Source organism: Opisthocomus hoazin, chromosome 1, assembly GCF_030867145.1.
Source record: "Opisthocomus hoazin isolate bOpiHoa1 chromosome 1, bOpiHoa1.hap1, whole genome shotgun sequence".
In the NCBI taxonomy this organism is placed as follows: Eukaryota; Metazoa; Chordata; class Aves; order Opisthocomiformes; family Opisthocomidae; genus Opisthocomus; species Opisthocomus hoazin.
The window spans coordinates 149,251,769-149,274,290 of NC_134414.1; the positions used below are offsets into that span (position 1 = coordinate 149,251,769).

The window sequence follows — 22,522 nt, forward strand, 5'->3', positions numbered from 1 at the left end:
CTCGTGCTAAGAGCAGAATTAGCATTTATTGATATGGGGTTTTTTTAACTTCTCAACACAGAATATGCTGAAGGAAGAAGGAAACATTAAACACAAGCCATGACTAATAGTTGCATTCGGGGGTGGGCCAAGCACACTCCACTGAATGCTCTTCTTTCAAATTCTGCTCCAGTGATCTGTAGGACCAGTATCCTTTATCAACTGGATAAGGAATCAAGGCAAGTACTGGAGGCTCAGCATCCATCTGTGAAGGAGGACAGTGAAAAGGGTCATAGTAGGTCCTTTGACATCAACCTCAGTGATTTCATCTAGGACTGGTCTCCAGCTTGGAAAGAGATGCAGGGGCACAGGCTGGGAACTGAGGTCCTTCAGAGGGGGATCCTGTAAGAGGTTCGCTCATCCTACATCACGAAATAAAACATTTGCGTGGTATCAGGCCAGCTTTTCATCAGCTCTTTCATGAGCTGCCCTTTCTCAAGGATACTCCCTCAGGTCCTTCATCCACAGTGGAGTTTCATTCCTCAGACAACTTTGACTGCCTGTTCACAAATTCGATAGCAGCTTGTGAAGCAAAGGATGTTATTCCAGTTACTGTAAGTGTTGGAGTCAGTCTTTCCCTTGATGTGAATTGCAGCACATTTTTCTGCAAAGAGTAAATTGGGTTCCCCAGGTTTCCAGAACCTGTAAAAGAAAGTTGCTTTATTGGGAATGCGTCGGCATGCGTGACAGTGGGGGTGAAGTCAACTCAAACGGTTCTGGAAGAGAAAAGGGAAGGTTACTGTAACAGAGATCAGGAGACATAGTTGTGTTTAGAAAACTACTCAAGTTTTCTGACTTACAGGGCAGTTGGAGTCAAAGATTCCCCTCCGACACATACCCGCCTTAGACACTGTATTGGTCGCTTGGATTGAGGGGTGTGAAGTACAGGACCTTCATCACTCCCCCGGGATACTCACGTGGCTGCCTTCTCATATGGAGTCTGATCCACCCACTGCCATTGCCCGTTTCCAGAAGCACTTAATCCTATGTAGTATTTTGTTTCATAGGCGTTAGTAGCTGCTCCTTTCGCCAAGTTGTAGAGAAACTCCTGGAAAAAGCACAATGTCCATGAGGTGCAGGACTGAGGGGAGGGAGGTGGCGTGGGTCCCCATGGGATGGGGCTGGGGCAGAGGGGAGACGGCGCTGAAGGGCTGCAGAAAGGGCATCCCCACTCGCCTGTGGGAGCTGAGGGGATCTGAGTCCCCTCCAGGGCCTGGCACTGTGTCGCTGGCTGCTGTGCCCCCCTCAGCCCTGCACCTACCTGCTCTGCTTCACTGGTGATCACTGCCAGGTGGGAGCCCATCCCAGTGCAGTTCTGCTCACTCTCAGCCCAGGACATCTTGTCAGCCGGCAGGTAATAGCAGCTCTTTTGAAAGCGTTTCCAGCCCTTCGGGCAGCACGTCCAGCTCTCTTCTGTGGGGAAAAAGGAATCCTGCCTTTGAACAAGATGCGCTGTCCTTCATCTTGGTGAGCTCAATGTAGGGTCCCAATGTTAGGGGAGGGGTTTGAACCACACTTTCAAGCTGCACAGAGGTAAAAGCTGTCTTCCATGATCCCCTAGTAAAGCTGTCAACAGCCTGATAAGCTCCTGTCACAAGGCCCCTGCCTGAAGTGCCTTTCCTATTCTCTATCTGTTCTGCCATGTCCATGCAACCGCTGTTTGGTGAGAGACACAGTTTCTGTCACATGAAGGATTAAAAAAATCACAGATATATGAGGCTACATACTTTGAGGCTATATATCTGTATGTATGTGCTGTATACGTTATAGTCTGAATATATCTCTGTATAGAATATATGAAGCTGAATGAAGTCAACAAGCAAATACACCCTAGTATGTACTACCTTAGATGCTTGCTCTGAATCTCGACCTCATGGAGACTCTCTTCGTGGCTTTCCCACTCAGGAGCTCTTCAGGGGATTGCATGCAGTGACAATTCCCTGATCAAGCCAAAGCTCCAGCCCACTCATAGCAAGCGAGCACATCATATTCATACTACAAGGTGGACCCAAGCCTGTACCCTTCAAGAGCTGTCTTCACAGCACAGAATCTCACATCCCCTTCTTCGCACCCAGTGGATGGAGTAGATTCCAGTGAGTGGAACAGTTAGCAAAACCTTCGTTACCCTACCTGGGTTTTCACGTGTTAGATCCACTCAAGGTGCACCATTATGTACCTTTGTAGAAACCGAGATCGTGGCACTAAAGAGCATCAGAAAATATGCAAAATCTAGTTCAAGCAGCCTAAGGAACAGGAAGCTCTGTCTCTGTGCTGCCCACTCTGATCTTCCACTGAACTGCTGGAGGACGGCCCATAGCCATCATGTACTTTGCAAAACTTTTCCATGCATTCCTAATTCCACAATGAAAGCTAAAGTTTTCCCACATGACTATGCAGTGCTGGACAATTTCTTCTGAATTCTTCAGTGTGTTGGTTGGTAGAGTCTGTCTGCTGTTTGATGGACATGCTTGCGCCTCGTGGAGCTAGGTAGGGTTTTTTTTTACAGGGAACAGCAAACTGAGCACATATAGAACACAGCTTGTCTGGCCTTCCATAGATGTCCGCCATAAGAATAGGTGGACCATGCCTATTTTATACCTGCAAACAGGTTTTTATTGTGGACTGAAAAGGGAGTCTGGACAGGTAGCTCAGATGTACTCAACAGCTGCAGCCTGTTTCTGAATGCAGGGCACCACTGAGAACAGGTCTCTGAATTGAGTTTGGGAATTTGCATTGCAGGAATTCTAGCACTTGCCCTTGCCATCACTTCATGTGTGACTGCATCCCAGCTCTCCAGCTACTCTAAACTGCAGAACAACATCCTCCCACCACTCCTACCTCTGTCCCTCACACTGACCACAGTGTGTGTGTGAACAGGCAGTGAGCCAGTACAGGGAGAGGAGCTGAATCAAACCAGCCCTTACAAAAGGGTGAAACCCTTTCAGCTAGATTAGAGAACTGGACTAGCAGCTGAGGTTGTGTGAGGGCCGGTGAGAGGGGAAGAGTAGGAAGGGTGGTCAAAGGTAGGTCTGGAACAACCCATCCTTTTCCACTAGCCCAGACCATGTTTTCATATCACCCTAAGTAAAATTGTGGAATACAGCATTTTCTTCTCTCAATTCTCCAGCTTCCTTCCTTGAAACAATTCAGCTCTGGCTGACAATCACATTTCCAACTGCAAGGGCAGGCTGACACCGGGGTGTATTTTGGTGAGGTTCTTAGTGTTGCTTACGAGGCTCTCAGCATCACTCACTTTTGCCTGCAGACATGCTGGGGATGCAGCGCCACTCTGTAGCATTCTGGAGCAGAGTCTTGTACTGGCCATCGCTTCCGTGGAGGAAAACAACTGGGAAAAGAGGAAAGAGAAATAAAGTGCCACCGTCATCCTTTCCTCTTCACTCATGAGCAACCCGTCCTAGCCTCCACCTTCTGGCTTAGAGCCCCCCCAGAGACTCTGTTACGTTAACAAGCTCTGAAATCTGTATTAAACAAGGAGATGAGAAACAGCAGCCCATTTCTCCCACTACTGGTCACTCCCTTCTTAGAACGGGCATTAGTCGGATGAGCTCCTCTCACCTCTGCTGGCTGGGAGACTCCTTTTCCCAGCAGACAAAATCAGCCTAGACATCCTTTGAGGATGGGATCAGGAAAGGGTCAAAGAAGTCTTGGGATAAGCTTAATAAAGGTGGAATATTAATACACTTTCCCTCTTAATCTTCCCAGGCACTGCAGATTTAAAACACCACTGCTAGCTTTATCAAGAGGGGGTAGAACTTTTGAGTGTTGAGGCCTCACCCAAGGGAGTTAAGGAGAAGCACAGCAGAGTTGTGGCAGAGCAACATGATGATCCAGGACAGTACAAGCAAAGGATTTCCCTGTCGGTGGGTGCAGGCAGTGTGGGTGGGATGCACCCTGAGCATTTTGATGGATTCACCCCCATCCTGATAAAATATGGGCAGCCCTGGTACCAGCAATTGCAAGGAGATCGCACTCGCTCCTTGACTGTAACATTGTCACAGGGAGCTCTGAGACAGAGAGGGAGGCCACGTCAGGAGAACCAACATCCAACAGCCAGCCTTCAGGGAGCCTACCCAGATGCTCTCTGATACTAAAGAGACTTCTCAGCTCTTGGTGGGAGGGCGGAAACTGACTTGTTTCATCCAGGACTGGCTTTATTCAGGCAGGTGGGAAAGTGAGAGGAGGGAGGGGAGCCAGGGAATGAACTCTAACTGTGGAAAGGACCCTACTCCCTGGATAAGAGGGCAGAGGGGGAAGAGGGGCAGCAGAACAGACGCTTTTGGTGAAGGGCATTCACCTGCTGGCAGAAAGTGTAGGATATTGTTTTTCCATCTGACAAAAGGCAGTCAACCACCCCCTCCATCCCAGGGAAATTAAGAGACACTGGAACCCACCAAGGCAGACGGTTACAAAGGCAGTTTTGATGACAAGGGCAGAAACAAAGAAGACCCAGGGGTTCAGCCAGGAGCAGCTTCTCTCTTCTGTTGGGGCTGAAAAACACAAGGCAAGAATGGGAATGCCCCAGCCCAGAGTCAGGGGCGGGGCAACCCGGGTGGCTCCGTACCCCAACATCCTGTTGGTACCCTGCTTCCAAGGACTGGGGAACCCCACCAGTGCTGTAAACAGGTCTTGCTGTAACCAGGTCCTGCTGCCTGTCATTAGTAGTGAGTCAGACTCACTGAGTAGGGCAACACAGGGACTGCCCTGAAGCTGCTCTTTTATTTCACTTTTTATCACCAGCCCTGCCTGTACATTTCCCAAACTGCGCTCCTCCTTTCTTTGTCCTGTCACACCTCCTTTCTCCTCAACATGTCTTCTTTGTTGCCCTCCATTACCCCTGTCTTTCACTGAACGCTCTTTCCATACCTCCATCCTTTTCATCTCTCTTTAGAGCTTCTTTCTCTCAGCTACCTTTATTTTGGCTTTATTCCCCAAGCTCTTCTATGCAATAGTTTATAGTCACTCAAAGGAGTGACTGTCCAGCTCAGCGTTTCCAGAGACAGCCACACAGAAGAGGTTGTTTCCACCGGGAGCATGGGCACGTTGCAGCTCTTGGGAGAGCCCTCACATGGTTCTCCTCAGCGGCACCAGAGGTGGGAGCCGTGACTTGGGCTTAACTTGATGTGGATAGTTTTACCTGGGTAACGATAGCAGGATACCACTCTTCAGTCCCACCGTTTACAGAAAAACACAGACCATAGTCTACCTGGACTTTCATTCCCCTTGGCTCTGGGAAAAAGTTTGTTCTCCCAGCCCAGGCACTCCCCAGTCCCCTCATCTGTTGCTTTGCTCTTGTCCTCAGTCCCTTCTCCTGGTGTGAGGCCAGCCACTGCACCATGCCCATTATCTATCCCAGCCTGTATTTTTCCCCACCTCCCGCTTCTTCTGCAGGACAGAAAGGAAGGTTTTGTGGTTACCTGCAGTTCCAGGACTGACTCTGCCTCGGCAATTCATTATCTCTACCGCAGTATCACTCTTCTCCACCAAGAGTCCACACTGCCAATATGGCCACGAATACAACCTTCCTTCTGCGCATAAGACTGCACCAGGGCAGCTCCCACACTGGTGAGGAGCTTTCACAGTCTCTAATCTGGTGTGCAGAAAAAGCTGTATTCTGGGTATACCCTACAGTACATGGAGATGCGGGAATTTTCATCATTTCTCTGCCAGGGCATTTCACAAGATGCTCGTTGCAACACAGAAACTCAGAGAGGCAAATGAAAACAGACGAAGAGTAGGATCATCCCAGCTCAAACAGCCTCCTTTTGCATATGTTCAAGTAGTTTCACAGGACACTACTGGCCTTACCTCTGTGGTGTTTGCTCTTCCCTGGTGAGTGAGTATGTGTGTGAAAACATCTATGCTGCTGGTATTTGCTAGCAAAGGGTTAAACCCACTCACAGCATCCTGCAAAAGGGAGTCAGAAAATGACAGGAAAGGATATCTGTGACTCAGTCTGGGCAAGTCCCTATGTGAAGCCTGAGCCCAGTAACACAGAGCACAACAAAGAACTTGCCAACACTGTTTTTAAGTAATCGCTCAGGAAAAGAGGGTGGAGCTTTGAGTGGAGGGATTGCATGGGACCTGTCATTATGGAGCTGGAGGTCGGAAGCGATCAACTGTTGGTGCCAGAATCCATTACAGGTGCATTACAAATCTTGAAGTCTTACTTGGTCACGACTACAAAAGGCACAGCCAGATCAAAGTGACTTGGTTCAAAACACTGCAGGATGAAGTGACCCTAAGGATACCCCTAAGGATACCTCTAAGGATAAATATTGTCTACTGGATCTCATCATACTCTGAATGGACTGGGGTAGGTATGCAGCCTTTGCTCTTCCGTGTTCCATCAGCTAGCTTCTCCCTGTGAAGAGGCATGCACAGATGCACTGAGGAAGGAATGGGATAGCTAACAGAATAGCACAAGCACATCAGCTGAAGCCTCAAAAGAGCGGGGCAGAAAGCTGGTTACACATGAGGTCAAGCCTAAATTGTGTGTAGAAAACATCCTCTGAGTATGCTTTTTCATGCACAACAGGCTGCAGGCAGGGTCGAACCACCCAAAAGCTCTGTTGCATTAGAAAGGTGGTCCATAGATGTGTTTGCTGGGATTGGTGTAGAAGGTGTGAGCTGCTAGAAGGCACTAGCTGCTGAATGCACAATACAGTGAGAGATTCTCAAGCGACATTTTAAAAAGTTCCCAGCCATCATGCTGCAGAACAGAACTGAATTGCACCACAGATGCCCAAAAGTGAGAATGAATTCTATATGCTATTGCTCTAACATATACTTGCTTTTGCAGGCATGGCAGGGAGTGGACGTCATCTGATCCGTATGGCGAATGCAGACAGTGCAAAACTGTCAGAAGGAAAACATGCTCAGTTCATGTGGTTTAAAATCTAATCAGGATGGATCTAAGCAGTTTACCGATTTATTCATGACATGTAATTAACTGACAAACTGTGACCTGTATGTTCAGGATCAGTATCAGCAATCCAACAGACAAAGCACAATATCAGACACAAAATATCGATAAACACTTCCAAATTTCTAAACGTCTTTATGTAACTAATGCCCAAAAGATCTACCCCCCCCCCCCCCCATATACACACATTCACATCATTACTTGTGCAACCTCCCGTCTCCCACCCTGGCAGCAGGAAGTGCAGGCTGCAAGAACACATCCCCCTTTCTGCGAGCAGGGGTTCCCCTATTCTCACACGCTTCCTGCTGCAGATGTAAGGTCCGTGTGTGTCCACGGCATGTTCTACAGCCTGCTCACCCACAGGCCAGTGAGAAAGCACAAGGTCACATATGCACACTGAAGCTGTGGGTCCGTACGTGTTGCACCCGTCATTGCCAGGAATGCAGGCTGCCCACGTCATCCATCAGCGAGGATGCTCTGTTACAGGTGGAGGTTGCAAAACTGCGGGGCAAGTGTCAAACCAGGTTTTGACTGCCACTTCCTTCCCACTTCTCTCTCTTCGTTAAAAATCTACTTGCTTCTAAACTTTGTTTTCAGACTGACTCTGTCTTGAAAGCCTTTTGTAAATTCCCTGGTTACTCTTAGGCTGGTGGTCATGTTCTTTAACAGTCGTGGGTTTGGGGCAAACGCCCTCTCAGATAGTTTCAGGTATTCAATTCACTCAGCTGTTTACATTCACATTCCTGTTCTATCAATGGTTGCTATCCAGGCCATTTGACCAAGATGAAGGTCCGTGCAAGCACCCTCACATGAATTCACTTTGGTGTGCGCACAGGGTCTAGAGAGACAGCAAACGACTTTCTCTTCAGCATTTCAAACTAAGATACAGTTCCCAGCAAATCAACAGCTGACCTCACAACATTCAGGTGACGAACAAACAACTCTGTACCACTTTGGGATAAAGAGTTCCAAAGTGGTGACAGTAGACAAACTCTGCACTGGCCTGCACAGAAACTCGTGAGTAGTCCTGGTGCTGTGCAGCTGGAACAAGTGATGGGAGAGGTTACCTCCTCAGTGGAAGGCTCTGAAACCATTGCAAATATATTTCCACAATGGCAGGAGCTTGTTTCTCTTTCCTGCTCCGCAAACACCAGCAGCATGCTTGGGGAGAGCATGTACCAATGACCTCAGGCTTCCTGTACGTCTTTCCCCAGGTCTGTAAGTAAAGATTCTTAGCTGTTTTCTACCTCCTCCAGTCATGAAGAATTTCACGAGTGGCCCTTGGTTATTTCACTTCACAAATACATGTGTCAGATCAGCGTGCTGAGACAACAGGGTGGCACCTTGCAGTGCAGAATTGCCAGGGACTCCCGCCCCTGAACTGCTGAAGACAGTGGTACGTGGTTACAAGAAGTGCACTCCTAGAAGAGGCACTGGAGAACCTGGAATCTACTTTCACAGACCTTTGCAGTATAGGAAAGCGTGAACAAGCACAGCATGGATACAGAAAAGATCAATAGGACATGAACCGAGGAAAACCCTGCAGTTAGAGTGCAGGAGTCACAGTTGCAGGAGAAGACATAGAATGCAATTTCCTTCAGAGTTACTCAGGATCTGAGGAGCTGAAAGCCAGAAGCTGGAAGATCAAACTTCATCAGGTTTTTCTGCAAAATTATACCACACAAGAAATTAGTTGCAGCACCTGTTTAAGAGGTGGAGACATAGTGAACCACATGTTGGGAGTACTGAAGGCACCTGGTTTTAGAAGCAACCAGACACCTGAAGTAGGATGGAAAATGCATAAGAGGGATCCAAGCACCAACAAAGAACAGCAAGTGTGCTCATGTTCTGAAATGAACTCATTGGATCTAGTTAACTCATTCTCAGGTGTTTATGGTAGTTTCTCCATCAATTTGAATCCCCTGGGGAGTCCTGCTTTCCAGTTTTCTTGAATTAAGAATGATCTGAAGGGAAAGACTTACCTGCAACAGTCAAATAATGTTTCAGGAAGAGTGCCTAACCCCAGGACTTCGGTGCAAGAAGAACTCTCAAGGAAGGTGGAGAGCCATTCTGTGAAGTGACTGGGTGCAGTCAGATAATCAAGGTGGACCTCCACTAGATTTCTTTTGCTCCCTATCTAATTTCACAGGCTGCGTTAAAAAGGAGGCAAAGCTTGGGATATTTTATTCCACTAATGCAAAAACAAAAGCCTCGAGAGGAGGAAAAAGTCAATAACCAGTCAAAGAGCAGGAACGGCTGCGAAAACTTGGGAAGGGACAATCCAAGAGGTCAAGAAACAAGCTGGGAGGACAAGTGATCTGGAAATGGGAGAAATTTACTAAAAACAGAGAATATTAAATACTTAATACTGGAAGACAGAGAGAGACCATTGCACCATGGAGAAGAAATCTGACATGGAAATAAACCCTGAGACAAGTAATAATGTCACCTTAGTTCTCAATTTCTTTACAGCTTTATTATCTGCAAACATGTCTCTTCTTTTAAAGTGATTTAGAAGAGTGTTTCTATTCTTCTAGTGATCTGAATTAACAAACTGCATATCTGTAACAAGAGTAAGTCTTGAACAGAAAACCTTTTAGAGACAAGGACATAGAGGAAGAAAAAAATGGGTAGTGGTTGTTTTGTTTCACAAACATTAAGACAGCACTCATCATTGGCACTTAGACCAAGAGAGAGTCCCATCACCCAGGAAAACAGTCAGAAATGAAGTCAGATAAGAAGACAGGACGGACTGCAGTGATCAGGCACAGGATGAGGCTGGACAAGTGTACGGACCAGCAACCTGTTTACATGGGACTGGTTCCTCTTATCCCCTTTCCCTCACTTTTCCCACGCTCCGTCCTCCCCAAAATACTTTGATCCTTCCCTTCCCCCACCTTTGGTTCTTCACCTCAACATCCCATAAAAGGTCTCATGCAATCCCAAAAATGCTCTCACCAGCACCTCACAATGCGTCACATACCCCTTATAGTCAGTAAATCCCCTCAGTCTGCCAGGTGGTGTGGGGAACCTCTCCCATTGAGTCATCTTGATGGGCTTCACAGCCGATCCACGGGCTGATCATTGTCCTTTGACAAGCTTGGGAAGAAATAGACAAGAATGCTCTGTTTCTCTGACTAGGTTACCTGGGTTCCTCTACTTGCCATCATTCCTCTGTGTTCCTCTGTGTTTGGGGAGAAGGTCCTCTAATCATATAACCAAACCAAATCCCCAGATGTGGTAGATTCAAGGCTGTTTAATTTTAGGCATGGGTACCAAAACCACAGTGTATTTGAAAATGGGAATCTACCAGTTAGAAAGGCATTTTCATTATACTTGCTGGACATCATCAAGGGTGAGCTTGGCCCTCATAAAACTCCCCGAAGAGAAGAGGAAATTCCTTGTCCACAGTGGGTCTCCAGGGGAGGCATATTAACTCTAGGGTTAGATATATGACATAGGGGGAAAGAAGTAAATTGTGCTGTTCTGCTCACAGCTAGAGCATTGGGCTTAGCCAGAGTCAGAGGGGAATGGGGGGAGCCCGAGGCAAAGTAAGAAAAACAATGAAAAGAAGTCTGTTAAGTCAGACCTGTGAGGAAAGATGAGGCTTGGCACTGTGAAAAAGCAGCTGGAAGAGGGGAGGAGAGAAGCATCCTAGCCACAAAGAGGCTGTGAAGAACACAGTGGTTGTGTTCCCACCAGAGGACACTGGAGGACATTAACTCAAGTGGCAGCAGGGAAGGATTTTGTTCTACAGGAGAGACACACTGCTGCCCTGTGAAGCTGGAGAGGACTGGAGCACTAGGAAGGTAATTTCCAGCACTGCTCCTCGCCGGTTCCCTGATACCACCACAAGTCTCTACCGGTCGCCACTTTCTGACAGCTTTCTGTGACGCTGCTTCGTGTCAGTGTGCATTATTGACAGTATCCTGTGGAATTAAGTCAATTCCCTACAAGTGTCAGTGCTACACCGGTGGAAATAGCCTTGTCAACCAGTGGGGATGGCTAGTTTCCAGAAAAGGACTTCTGAACCTTGCCACCTGATATTATGTGGTTGAACAACATCAGGCAGTTATGAACCCCAGGAACCTCATCATTGAAAATGGAGCAGGGGTCCAGGTGTCCCAGCCAGCTCCCAGGCAGACTAGAGGGTCTGAAAGGCAGCTACTGGGAAGACCAGAAGTCTTGACCAGTTACAGGAGAGACCTTTTCCTCTTTGTCTCTACCATGAGACAGACTACAGGGAAGGCCAGGGGATTTAGGGCCCATTATGTGTAGATGGAATGACTAAGCCTCGCTGCTGGAGGTGTGCGTATTACATGTGCAAACATTTTTTTTCCCTCTGCTAGCAGGTTTTCATCCTGCTACCAGTTAGAGAGGGGAAAGAGCTCGGGCTGCTCATGCTCTTTGTGCTTGAATCAGTGCTTTCTGTCTGTGTTCACCTGTGTGGCTGCTTTATATATTCTTTTTCTTCCATATGTATCTGTACATGTACATATCGTACGTGCACGCTCAGTCTCACTACCAGCTGGGGCTGGGGACATGGAGCTGCAGCAGCCTTCCTATGGGATTCGGCGGCTCCTGCCACCACCCACTGGCGTTCACAGAACTACTCCCGCTGACTGGCTCAGGAAGTCAAACCTCCTGGTCACCTTGTCTCCAGTACAAATTCTCCTCTCTCTTTGGGACACAGAGAGCGGATTCTCCTCACACTGTGCAGGTCAGACTCCTGGCACAAGCTCCTGTTATGCTCCTGGGCAAGACTTTCAGCCATGGAAGCAAATACTCCTAACATCCCTCGACCTGGTTTCCCGTGCCCAGTAACTCCAGAGCTTTGGCTATGTGGAATGGGACTGTGTAGCCAGGTTGTCTCTGAGGGGTTTGCTCTCACTGGGTGGGTGCAACGTATACTGCAGTAGTTGCATAAGGCTTTACGCTGGCACACCAACATCTTTTGATCATACTTTTACAAAACACCTGCAGCTTAGAGAGGGAAAGAGAAAGAGAGAGAGACCACACAATGACGTCTTCATTGGTCCAATATTGTATTTTCCCTTGTATAGGATATCAGCATTTATTCAGAAAAAACAATGCAACTAGAGGACATTCTCTGTATGTCCCAAGCAAATGCAGACACCCCTGCTCAAGGAGAGAAAGGAAGTGACAGCTCTGAACATCTGTCTTCCATTCCTCATTCTTCCTGGAGAACTCAACCTCTTTTCATCCAGTGGCTGCCGGACCCACTCAGAGAGAAGAGGACACAAGAGCCCAGGACCTGCATGATGACCCTGAGCCTTCATGTGTTCTCTGAGCCGGTATGTGCACTGGGGATGCAGGACACAGGGTAATATCAGTTCCACTCACATCATCCCACCCAGCAGAGGGAAGATGCAGGATCCAGGGACCCCCATCCCTCCCAACACAGCCATGAGCTGTTCCCAGCTCACTGCTTATCTCTCGATTTTTCTCAGGATGAAGGTCACTCCGTCACACAGTTACTGCTGCAGATTCACAGATTCGATAATGCTCCTTGCATGGGACATCATTCCAGTTGTACATTGTTGAAATCGCGTGGATTACAACACACATCTCATCAGTCACATTAGATGGTTCACCTCTTCGCCAGAACCTGAGATAGAGACAGACATGTTACTCCCCACCGTACCCCGTAGAGCACTGCTGGAACAGGCCATGGCAGGATGCACAGCTTGGAGGGGAGAGAGAAAAATTCCAGGTGCTGGCTCACAGACAGAAGCAGTACCCTTCCTCCCACTCTGCTAACCCACTGGCACCAGTCCTGGTCATCTCTCCCTGTGCCCCACCTCTTCCACATCAGCGTCTCAGCACTGGCCATGGCCGTGCGTATACACACAGAGGTGAACGGTGGGGGCCGTACGGAGGGCAGGCAAGGCTGCTCATCTCTAAAGGGTTCTTCCTGCTGGCGAGATGCAGCTGCTTCTGTGCCTACAGCATCAATAGCCACGTCACAGGTAGTAAACTAACAACCACTAACCAGCACAGAAGGGGCTGTGCAAACCTGGTGTCCTCCACAGCCCTCTCCTGCTCCACCACTGTCCTCTCACAGGCAGTCGTCTCACCTCCCTCCCATACTCTCGTCAACTACCGGGAGCCGCACCAAATACTCTCCATCTGGAGATACTCACGCTGCCGTCTCATTAAATGGAGTCCCGTCCACCCACTGCCACTGGCCCACCTCCTGTGCACGCAGACCGATGTAGTAATTCACTCCTGCTCGAGGCTGTGGTAACTGGCGAGTGAGGAAAGTCTGGAAACAAGGGAGAGTGCAGCGTCCATGAGGTGCAGGACTGAGGGGAGGGAGGTGGCGGGGGTCCCCATGGGATGGGGCTGGGGGCAGAGGGGAGCCGCCCTGAAGGGCTGCAGAAAGGGCATCCCCACTCCCCAGCAGGAGCTGGGGGGTCTGAGTCCCCTCCAGGGCCTGGCACTGTGTCGCTGGCTGCTGTGCCCCCCTCAGCCCTGCACCTACCTGCTCTGCTTCACTGGTGATCACTGCCAGGTGGGAGCCCATCCCAGTGCAGTTCTGCTCACTCTCAGCCAGGGGCATCAAGTCAGCCGACAGGTAGTAGCAGCTCTTTTGAAAGCGTTTCCAGCCCTTCGGGCAGCACGTCCAGCCTTGCCCTGCGCAGGGAGAGACCACAGGGTGAATGCTAATAAAGAGAGAGACGGTGACTGCAAGGATCCCTGTTCTCCAGCAACAACGCCCATGGTCTCCTTCCATCGCTTTGCCTGCCAGAAAGGGCTTGAATAAACAAGGATGGTACAGAACTTTATTCCCACTGCTTTGGGGCATGGCCAGTGCACTTTGTGTACACAAACCCATGGTCATCCTTGTAACATAGAATCACAGAATCACAGAACATTAGGGGTTGGAAGGGACCTCTGTGGGTCATCTAGTCCAACCCCCATGCCGAAGCAGGGTCACCTACAGCAGGCTGCACAGGACCGCGTCCAGGTGGGTCTTGAATATCTCCAGAGAAGGAGACTCCACAGCCTCCCTGGGCAGCCTGTTCCAGGGCTCCGTCACCCTCGGAGGGAAGAAGTTCTTCCTCATGTTCAGATGGAACTTCCTGTGCTTCAGTTTGTGCCCATTGCCCCTTGTCCTGTTGCTGAGCACCACTGAAAAGAGTTTGGCCCCATCCTCCTGATACCAACATGATCTCAGATCTTGACAAAGATGAAGGTCTTGCGGTGATCTTCTGGTTTTGACTTCTCCTGGTACAGCCTCCTCTAGGCCTTTCACCCCAGGGAACAGGGAACACTGCTCCTTTCCCTGACTAGAGCTGCACTTCTGTTATTGCTCCACTGCTAACCTGCCCTGTGCCGCTGTACAATATGTCCCTTGCGTTTTGTCAGCAGTCACAGCCACCCTGCCTGCCAGGACACCATGAACACAGCCTTCTCCTCCCACCAGGCTGTTAGCGGGGAACCTCCCTTCTCCTCACCTCTCCCTTCCCGAGGCTTCCTCGCCTCTCTGGAGTCTGCTCCGGGTGCTGCTTGCTGTCAGAGCAGCCCCCAGCCCTCACTGTCCCCGTCCCAAAGACCACCTGCACCCCTGCCAGCACTACTGACCTTTGCCTTGCGGCACCGCCGAGACACACAGCCACTCCGTGAACTTCTGCTGCAGGGCTGCGGGCTGCTCTCCGCCACGGGAGAGGGGAGCGACTGGAGAGAGAGGAAAGGCGGCCGTGTTACCCCTTCCTCCCGGCTCCTCACACGCCATCTCTGGCTTTCACTCCTGTTTCCCCATTACCCCATCGAGCACCGTCCCAGCATCACCTCTCCCTGGGCTGTCTCTTTCCATCTCACAAGCGGTAACTGCCATCCCCTCAGCAAAGGGAGCAGGCATTTCTGCTGCCAGCATCCAGCAGCTGCCCACGGGGACTCCTCTGCCCACTGGCTGACAAGACCTAGCCGGGATGACCTGGCCCACAAAGCCAGAGCAGCCTGCGACCCACCTGAGCAGTGCCTGGTGGCCACAGCCACCCAGGGGTTTGTCAGTGGGGTCTGTCCCTGCACCGAGCACCTCATGTCCGGCCCCCTCAGCTGCTGTGAAGCTGAAGGTGTGGGCTTAGGGCATCCCTGGTCCGAGTGTTATATGAAGGAATTAAAAGGGGAATCAAAACATGAAACGATAACTGAAATTAGCCAGACTATTGCTGGTTTAGGTCTTTTTGTAAAGCCCTACCTTTATTACAGTTACAAGTCTTGTGATCTTGTGAGTTTAAAATGAACTATAGAAACTAAGAAACAGGATTTTGAACAGCATGTTATTGTTTCATTAGCAGGATGTACCTGTCCAAAGTAGAACCAGAGGGTGATGAATCGTAAGAATAGCTAACGGGCTAGGAAATGCTGCTGAGACTTTCCAAAAGAAATGGTAACTGGGGAAAGGTGATCTTGTCAGGGGTAGATCGCGGCCATTGACTCACAGACCACCTACCCAGTTATATCCCAAAGATGAAGCAGCTGGGCATGCATACTAATTCACATGCTGGACAAAGAGACTTTAACCAATTGTTTAACTGAGTAGCATTGCGTATGCATTAGAAAGATGATGATGGTAATCTTAAGTGTGTGAATGACTGTTGAGTTGTGAACAAGGTGTGCTGTCTTGGGACAGGCACCCATATCTGTGCAAATATGCAATAAAATATCTCTCTCTGTGTGTATATTGCCCTATTGCACACTGGGTAGACAAACCCTGATTTTTGGGACAAGACAAGGCCCTGACAAAACTGGCCCGAACACGTGGTATGGCCACCTTGCCAGGCAGAAAGAGACAATCTTCCATGTCAGAGAGCAGAAGGATCGCTGGGAGGATGGACATCACACCCGACTGATGCCACCCGACCACAGGGATTTACCATATAGATGCCTATAGCCAAGCTGCCTGTCTAAATCTCTTTACGATCGGTGAAATAAAAGCAGCACGTCAGTGGCACAGTTTCTCTCTTCTGAAGACAGACATCAACAGAGTCTGGACAAGTAGCGCATTGGATGGGTCTATTTCTTCAGCAGCAAAGACAGTCCAGGTGAAGGTAACCACAAACAGCTGGAGCTGCTGAAACCGGAGTGGGAGGTAAACTCCTAGCTAAACTTACCAGCCACTTCATGGGGAATAGCACAGTGTCGGTGAGAGGTGTCAGCAGGCCACATCCACAGCCCAAAGGACTGCAGAGCTGTCTCTAACTCCAGCACTCCAGGATATTGACTGGAAGCTGGTCAGGATGAGCTGAGTATCTGTTTTTATCAACAGTTTCATTCAGAAATATTGCTACCAGTGAGGAGGACAGAGTAATCACAGTGGCCTCTGTGAGGAGTGCATTCCTACAACGGATGAAGGCTCAGAGGAGATGGGCGAGGGCGACGCGTGGCTGGCCACAACTGTCGCAAAGAGAAGCGACCTCATCTCAACACACGGGCGACCGGACGGTGGCCTTTGCTCCAGTTCAGCTGAGTGAATCAACCAGTTGTATCAGCTGAGTGAAGCGGCCAGCTCATCCCTCCACAGACCAAAAAGCGGGCAATGTCTTCCTAAGTTAGCCAGACCAGCACGGGGCGAGTGTATAAGTAGCTCAGCCCAAAGTAATGTAAAAAACTGAATGACTAAAAAAAACCTGTCTGAAGAAAGCAATGGCCCTGAGGTGGCGTTCACCCACTTATTCCTGCTGGGTCCCCTGGGACACCCAGTGTCTTGATGCTGAGCATATTGCAGAGACTGGTGATGAGAATGGCATCGGTATTGGGATTGACCTGTCCGCTGGAATTGCTCCCCTCTGCTAAGTGCAATTTGTACTTGTTTAATTTGTACTTATTTAAATACATTGCTGTATCAGTTTGCTAAATCAAAATCCTATGTAACATCAATCAACTTGGATAAGTAAATTTCCTATCAATGATTAAACCTTCCATGTGTGGAATAGACAAAAGAATCTGGCCAGTCAGTATTACACTCTAACATCCTACCCTAAAACTCCCCAGCGACTTAACAGAGTACTGTGAAAAGTTATACTTTTGGGAACAAAGCAATACAATCTTCTTGGACTTGGGAACTGACGACAGCAAAAGTAAGAGCAGCAATTTAGCCTGACAACATGCCTTCTTCCAGGATCCATCATCTCTATTGACAATTTGTGCAAACATGCCATGAATGCTCCTCAACAGAAAATGAGAATGAAACAGTGATCACAATCTCCACAGACTGTGTGTGTAAGAATCACTTTTAACGAATTATTCTAGTAGAATGCAGTTAACACTAAAAAGGTGTGTGAGTTTCCACTGCACAGTTAATCCTGGAGATGCCAGGACTAACTGTAAACAGCTGGTTTTACCATTGGGACATGGAACATGTCAAAGAACCCTAGAGAGCTCAAGAGCAGGCCCAGCTGTCTGTCTAGACACTCATGCTGCCATCTCCAGGCTTTTTCTCCTCTGCTGAACGTAATAAAGTTGTTTTTGTGTGGTATGCAGGAAAATAATTATTCCACCATTCCAAAGAGGCCATGCAAGACGGGGATGTGCATCTGGGAACACTAAAAATGCCTCAGGGTAAACAGTGGAAGTTTTGGGGGATGTATGCAGACATATGCAAAGTCAGGGCAGAAAAGTCTGAGACCTAACAGAAAGCCCAAGCAACCCTGAAACTCTGAAGATGGCCATGCTTCTGGCAGGGCATTAGATGAGAGACCTGCAGAAGTTCCTTCCCACCTACTCTTCCCATCATTCTAAGTAAGCGGATGCATACAAAAGAACCATCTGACATAATGCTGTGGTAGTCCCAGCTCCCACATACCAGTTGGCAAAAACATCTAGTTTGGCTGGCCTGCAAGAGAGAAATTTGTGTCACGTCGCAACTGTACCCTCAAATCCCCAATGTTTAAGCAGTCAGGAAAGATTTTGCTCCTACACATACCTTTCAAATATCCAACACTCGGGTTTTCCAAGCCCAAATGTTGGCACTCGCATCCTTCCTCACAACAAAACAATTCCTGAGTAAACGTTCCCTTCTGGTTGGAAGATGTTCCCCTCTGGGCTCCCATTTCTCTGCTTTTCTCCCAGCGCTTCCCCCAGACCTCTCTCCTGTAACCAGCCTGCACATACTCACCAAGGAGAGCAATAACAAAGGCAATGCACACCAAGAGGAGCAGCAGTGAGATCAGCCACGGGAGCCAAAGCGGGTATTTCTGGGGACGGTGCTCATGCTTCTTCGTCTCAGGAGGTACTAAAAGTGAAGGAACACAACAACACAGTTAACTATGCTTCAGGCAGCCCACAACCAAGGATGTACAACTCAAGGGAGTGGTGCTCAAAAAAAAAAATACAATTTCAGTTCTGATGTGGAAGTTACATGGTTTGGGAGGGGCAGAGATTGGGACAGAGCAGGGGACCTCTGTGGTTTCTGGAGAAGGTCAGGTTCAGCAACACTGTTCACAGCCCCAGCCCCACCAGTGAGCTAGCAATGTCGACTGCTGGTGTTTGGGGGTGAGGCCCTCACACGGCCTCAAAATCTGGAATGAAACCATGTCTCTCTCTAGACTGAGCCCAGAGCTGCCAAATACAGCATTGCTCTGTCCGTGCCACTCGAGACATTCACATGAAGATTTTATGTTGACTTCTCCCCAGAAAACTTTTTCCTCCTGCTTCAGTCCCTTCTTAGCTTTTAGGACTTTCCGTGTAGAAGGTTGGTGTAAGCTGAATGAGGGATGATGGCACAGAATCATTGGGAGAGAAAATAATTTTTTTTTCCCCTTCCACCTCTGCTTTCCCAGCCAGCGTTCAGAGATTCAGTGCAGTAAAACTTGGCTGTGCCAGGCTGGATGCCTGGGGAGAACAGAGGGCTGTGCCCAGCAGCCTGGGTAAAGTATCCCCGTCAGACTTGCCAGGGCCGGATGTTTTTCTAGAGGGACACTGCCAGTAGTGAGGAGGTTTGGGAGCAGGCAGGAAAATGGATCACAGGGAAGGAGAAGGACTTGTTAGGAGACCATTCTAGGTTGTGGCAGGCACACAAGCCAGGGCAAACAGGAGGATAAAGAGACGGCAGCAGTCGCTGCAGGACAGGAGCAAAGAAGTTTGAAGAGAGACTGATATTAATGAGCAGCTTTAGAGAGACCTCCTTCATTGTTCAGCACCAACCTCCCAAGTGTGCCAGCAGCCATGCATGCCTGCCAGCCGTGCCTAGTGAGCTAGACTTCCAGAAACAGGTTATTTAGGGAAGCTCTCTGACTGCTTCCCAACAGCTTGGGGGAGGCTATTACAGCAGGGCAAAAAGCATGATCTTTCATGACCAGAACAGAAAACATTCATAGACAGACAAGACCAAACTTCCCTAGACAAATCATGTTTTTCTAGCCAGAACTTTTGTCTGTAGTGAAAACAAGGACTTGGATCATTATTTGGAGTCCAGCCACCTATTTCAAACAACAGATCTGAAGTCCAACCTGTTTTTTGATGTGCTGCATGTCCAGATTGACTATTCACCCTGTGCCCGGCCAGATCCGTGCATCCCACACTCACACCCAGGTGGCCCGGAGAGCACTGACTGCCGGCACGCGAGCACCTCACCAACACAACTGAAGTGCAGGCGATTTTGTGCATGCTCAGTGGGTTAACCTCCTTGCAAAATGCTTCCTACAGTTAGTCTGCATGCTGGCAACGTGTCCAGCATGATCACGACGCAAGAGATCTGATGAGCACATACTGGTTATTCAGCATGTAAATGCAACATCTCCTAGGCACGTGCAATAAGTGCTGTGCAGCACAGATGACTATGTTTCCACCTGGGAAATCCTGGTTGGAAATGGAGGAACCCTAACTGCACTGTGGTGTGCAAACCCACCCTGGCAGTCTCTGCCACCTCCTGCCACAGGTTATGTGTTGTTTAATTAGCTGCTGCCTTTTCTCTATCTTCCAGTGACTGCCAATTTTATTACATCTAGAGCTCAACTAGAAGAGGCTACAGAATAGGAAAACCCAGGTGAGCTTGGCCATTGCCAACATGGGGTCTGCATGGCCAGAGCAACCACTCAGAAGGACAACAGAGCAGTGAGACTCCCTCGATCTTTCAATAATTTTCAACCATAACTCTCATCCTATGAGCATACCGTGAGGCTGTGAGAGACATTAGTGGTGGTACTACAGGACGCTTCTCTGAATTCAAAGAATAAGCTAAGTGTGTGATCACTTGGACAGGCACGCTCAAAGACAGACTCCCAGCGTGCACCCAAACCTATAGCATGACCCTGACATCAGCAGCTTGAGCAAACATGGCTGGATCAGGTGTCTTTGGAGTAGTTCATTGGGAACACAATGGGGAACTTCCATCACCCTCACCTCACCATGACAGAAATGCTAGCTGTAACCAGAACCAACTAATCTTGGTGGATCGAAAACAGTGAGCTTCCAAGTCAGTCAGGAGTACGGACATTTCTTATTTCCATGAGTCATGCCTCACAGCAGGCAAGGAATAACCTGGAGCTGATGGCTGCTGTCTGGGGTTGCAAAACTGAGGTAAGGCAGTAAATAGGCAAGTTGATATCCTCAGCAGCAATATTTATTTATTCATTCATTCATTCATTCACGCACACATATTTTCACCCCTGTGGAACCTGCTGTTGTGTAGGGTCCTGTATCTAAGGGTGGGAGCAATGAGCCATACATGGAACATCTCTGGCATAATGGCTACAGAATACATACTGATCAGAACGTGTCTTCAATCTGCACAAAGCCTAGTAAAGGCACCATTTTACAACCATGATTTTTAATAGCAATAAAAATTTGTTTGTTTGGCATGTTAATTATTTTTCAGGAGTGGTAGACATCAGTCACAGAATTGGATCTTCCTCCAGATCTTAGATACTTCTTCCTCTGTGTATTTTAGGGTGTTTTGTTCAATCCCATTCTTACTTTTAACTTTTGGGTCTCTCTTCTGCAAGAAGCATTTCTCAGTCAGCCAAGGACAATGGGGCTATAAGAATCTGCAGCCAGTGCCACCTCTCATGAAGCTGCAGAGGGCAACTGACTGCTCTGCTGTAAGGAGGCATGTTGATTCTCTACTCCTGCTGTCTATATACACAGGAATCTGTAGCCTTACCCTCTCTCCTACCCTGCAAAAGCAGTAGCAGCCAGGGCTTAGGCTTATTTGCTGCCATTTGCTGCCCTGGGAGCTCCTCCACCTTTGTGACAGATCAGACTGTTTGCAAAAAAACAGCCTCTATTGTGGGTATTCAGTATTTGTCCAAGAACAACTCTCTCACCCAAGTCTAGATAATATATAGAGAGGCAGCTACTGCCTGCATCGTACCAGGGCTGAGCACCCACCCTGGACTCTCTACCATTCACGACTGTTGATGTTACAACCAGGGGGCTAAGGGAGCCCAGACACGTTCCTTACTGAATGCTCACTTGAAATCTACTGTTTGTGCTCCCAGTAGTCATCTTTGTTCATGTTGCAACTCCAACCACCTACAGATTCCCACCTCTCCTCTTGTAGGCATTCCTTGACCCTCTTCTAAACTCCTCCAGTCTCCTGCTCATGTAACGGTAGACAATTCCTTTCTCTCACATAGTTGTCAAAACCAAGTAGGAGCCAGAGTCACAGAAGGAAAAGTCTCCATCCCCTGTTCTTCAGCTCCACTCCCTCCAGGTCCCCTTCGCCTGAATAACTAACCCATTCCTTACCTTCGACCGCTGCAGCTGGTGATGTATTCTTGAATTTCACCTCAGCATAGGTGATTTCTGATGCCATTTAATCACAGTGTGATCACTGATCCCTGCCCTTAGTTTTGCTATGCAAAAGGTGGTCCCTGGTTCCAGAGGGCAACACCAACAAGTTACTGAGCCTTTCCCATCTGCACCTTCACCCGCTGTCTGTCGAAGCAGGCTGTGCTGAGCACTGGAAGCACCGGCGATAGCCTGAGAGCTCCCGAGAGCTCAGAAATTATCCAAACAGATCTTCAGTTTCTTAGCCCAGGAAATCAGCCCCAGCACTATGGAAACATCTGAGAGAGAAAAGAAAAATGAGAACCTAACCACTGAAAAGGAAGTTGCGCTCCTTCCCCATATCAGATTCTCAGCCAATATGTTTCCTTTTTAAGATCTCTTTTTTTTTTCTTTTCACCCTTCTTTTTTAACTCTCCTTCCCTTATCTTCATGCTTTTCTTTGTCTTTTAATAAGTCTACCATTGCTCTTAGGTTTGCAGCTATCCTGAGTCTTAGCCCAGTTTAGCCTGCAGCACAACCCAATACAAAATGCATTCTGGCCTCACGTGCCTCTTGAGGTTAAGCTGCGTTTGCTACGTCAAATACAACGTGCTATGTCTCATCCTGGGAAGTCAGCCCCAGTTGGCAGCTAGCACTAGAACAAATCTCAGCAAGGAACTGCTCCTGTAGAAATGAGACCGGGGAGCTGCAACCTTAGGCAGAGGAATGGAAATAACCAGAAGTTTGATATATCCAAGGAGAAAGACAGAAGCATGAGGCCAGGCTCGAGGAGGAGAACAACCA

At 48.6% G+C, this 22,522-nt stretch overlaps 2 protein-coding genes across 2 annotated transcripts; both read right to left on the reverse strand.

The window, feature by feature from the left end:
- Positions 1-237: 237 nt before the first annotated feature.
- LOC104332457 (C-type lectin domain family 6 member A) lies at positions 238-5,536 on the reverse strand. The gene is made up of 6 exons (XM_075413205.1): positions 5,475-5,536; positions 4,452-4,547; positions 3,293-3,385; positions 1,301-1,452; positions 957-1,087; positions 238-681 (listed from the first exon to the last, which is right to left on the reverse strand). The coding sequence occupies exons 1-6, from the start codon at positions 5,509-5,511 to the stop codon at positions 522-524; spliced, it is 669 nt and encodes a 222-aa protein (XP_075269320.1). The 5' UTR covers positions 5,512-5,536; the 3' UTR covers positions 238-521.
- Positions 5,537-12,010: 6,474 nt separating this feature from the next.
- LOC104332458 (C-type lectin domain family 4 member A-like) lies at positions 12,011-22,263 on the reverse strand. The gene is made up of 6 exons (XM_075413218.1): positions 21,698-22,263; positions 18,126-18,242; positions 14,591-14,683; positions 13,488-13,639; positions 13,147-13,268; positions 12,011-12,611 (listed from the first exon to the last, which is right to left on the reverse strand). The coding sequence occupies exons 1-6, from the start codon at positions 21,762-21,764 to the stop codon at positions 12,470-12,472; spliced, it is 693 nt and encodes a 230-aa protein (XP_075269333.1). The 5' UTR covers positions 21,765-22,263; the 3' UTR covers positions 12,011-12,469.
- Positions 22,264-22,522: the final 259 nt, after the last annotated feature.

Coding starts and splice junctions, on each gene's coding strand:
- LOC104332457 (XM_075413205.1), bottom strand. CDS start 5,511: ATGAATTGCCGAGGCAGAGTCAGTCCTGGAACTGCAG. Junction 1,453..3,292: donor CAGCATGTCTGCAGGCAAAA/GTGAGTGATGCT, acceptor TTTTCCCCACAG/AAGAGAGCTGGACGTGCTGC. Junction 1,088..1,300: donor TCACCAGTGAAGCAGAGCAG/GTAGGTGCAGGG, acceptor TGCTTTTTCCAG/GAGTTTCTCTACAACTTGGC.
- LOC104332458 (XM_075413218.1), bottom strand. CDS start 21,764: ATGGCATCAGAAATCACCTATGCTGAGGTGAAATTCAAGAATACATCA. Junction 13,269..13,487: donor TCACCAGTGAAGCAGAGCAG/GTAGGTGCAGGG, acceptor CCTTGTTTCCAG/ACTTTCCTCACTCGCCAGTT. Junction 12,612..13,146: donor CCATTTAATGAGACGGCAGC/GTGAGTATCTCC, acceptor TCTCTATCTCAG/GTTCTGGCGAAGAGGTGAAC.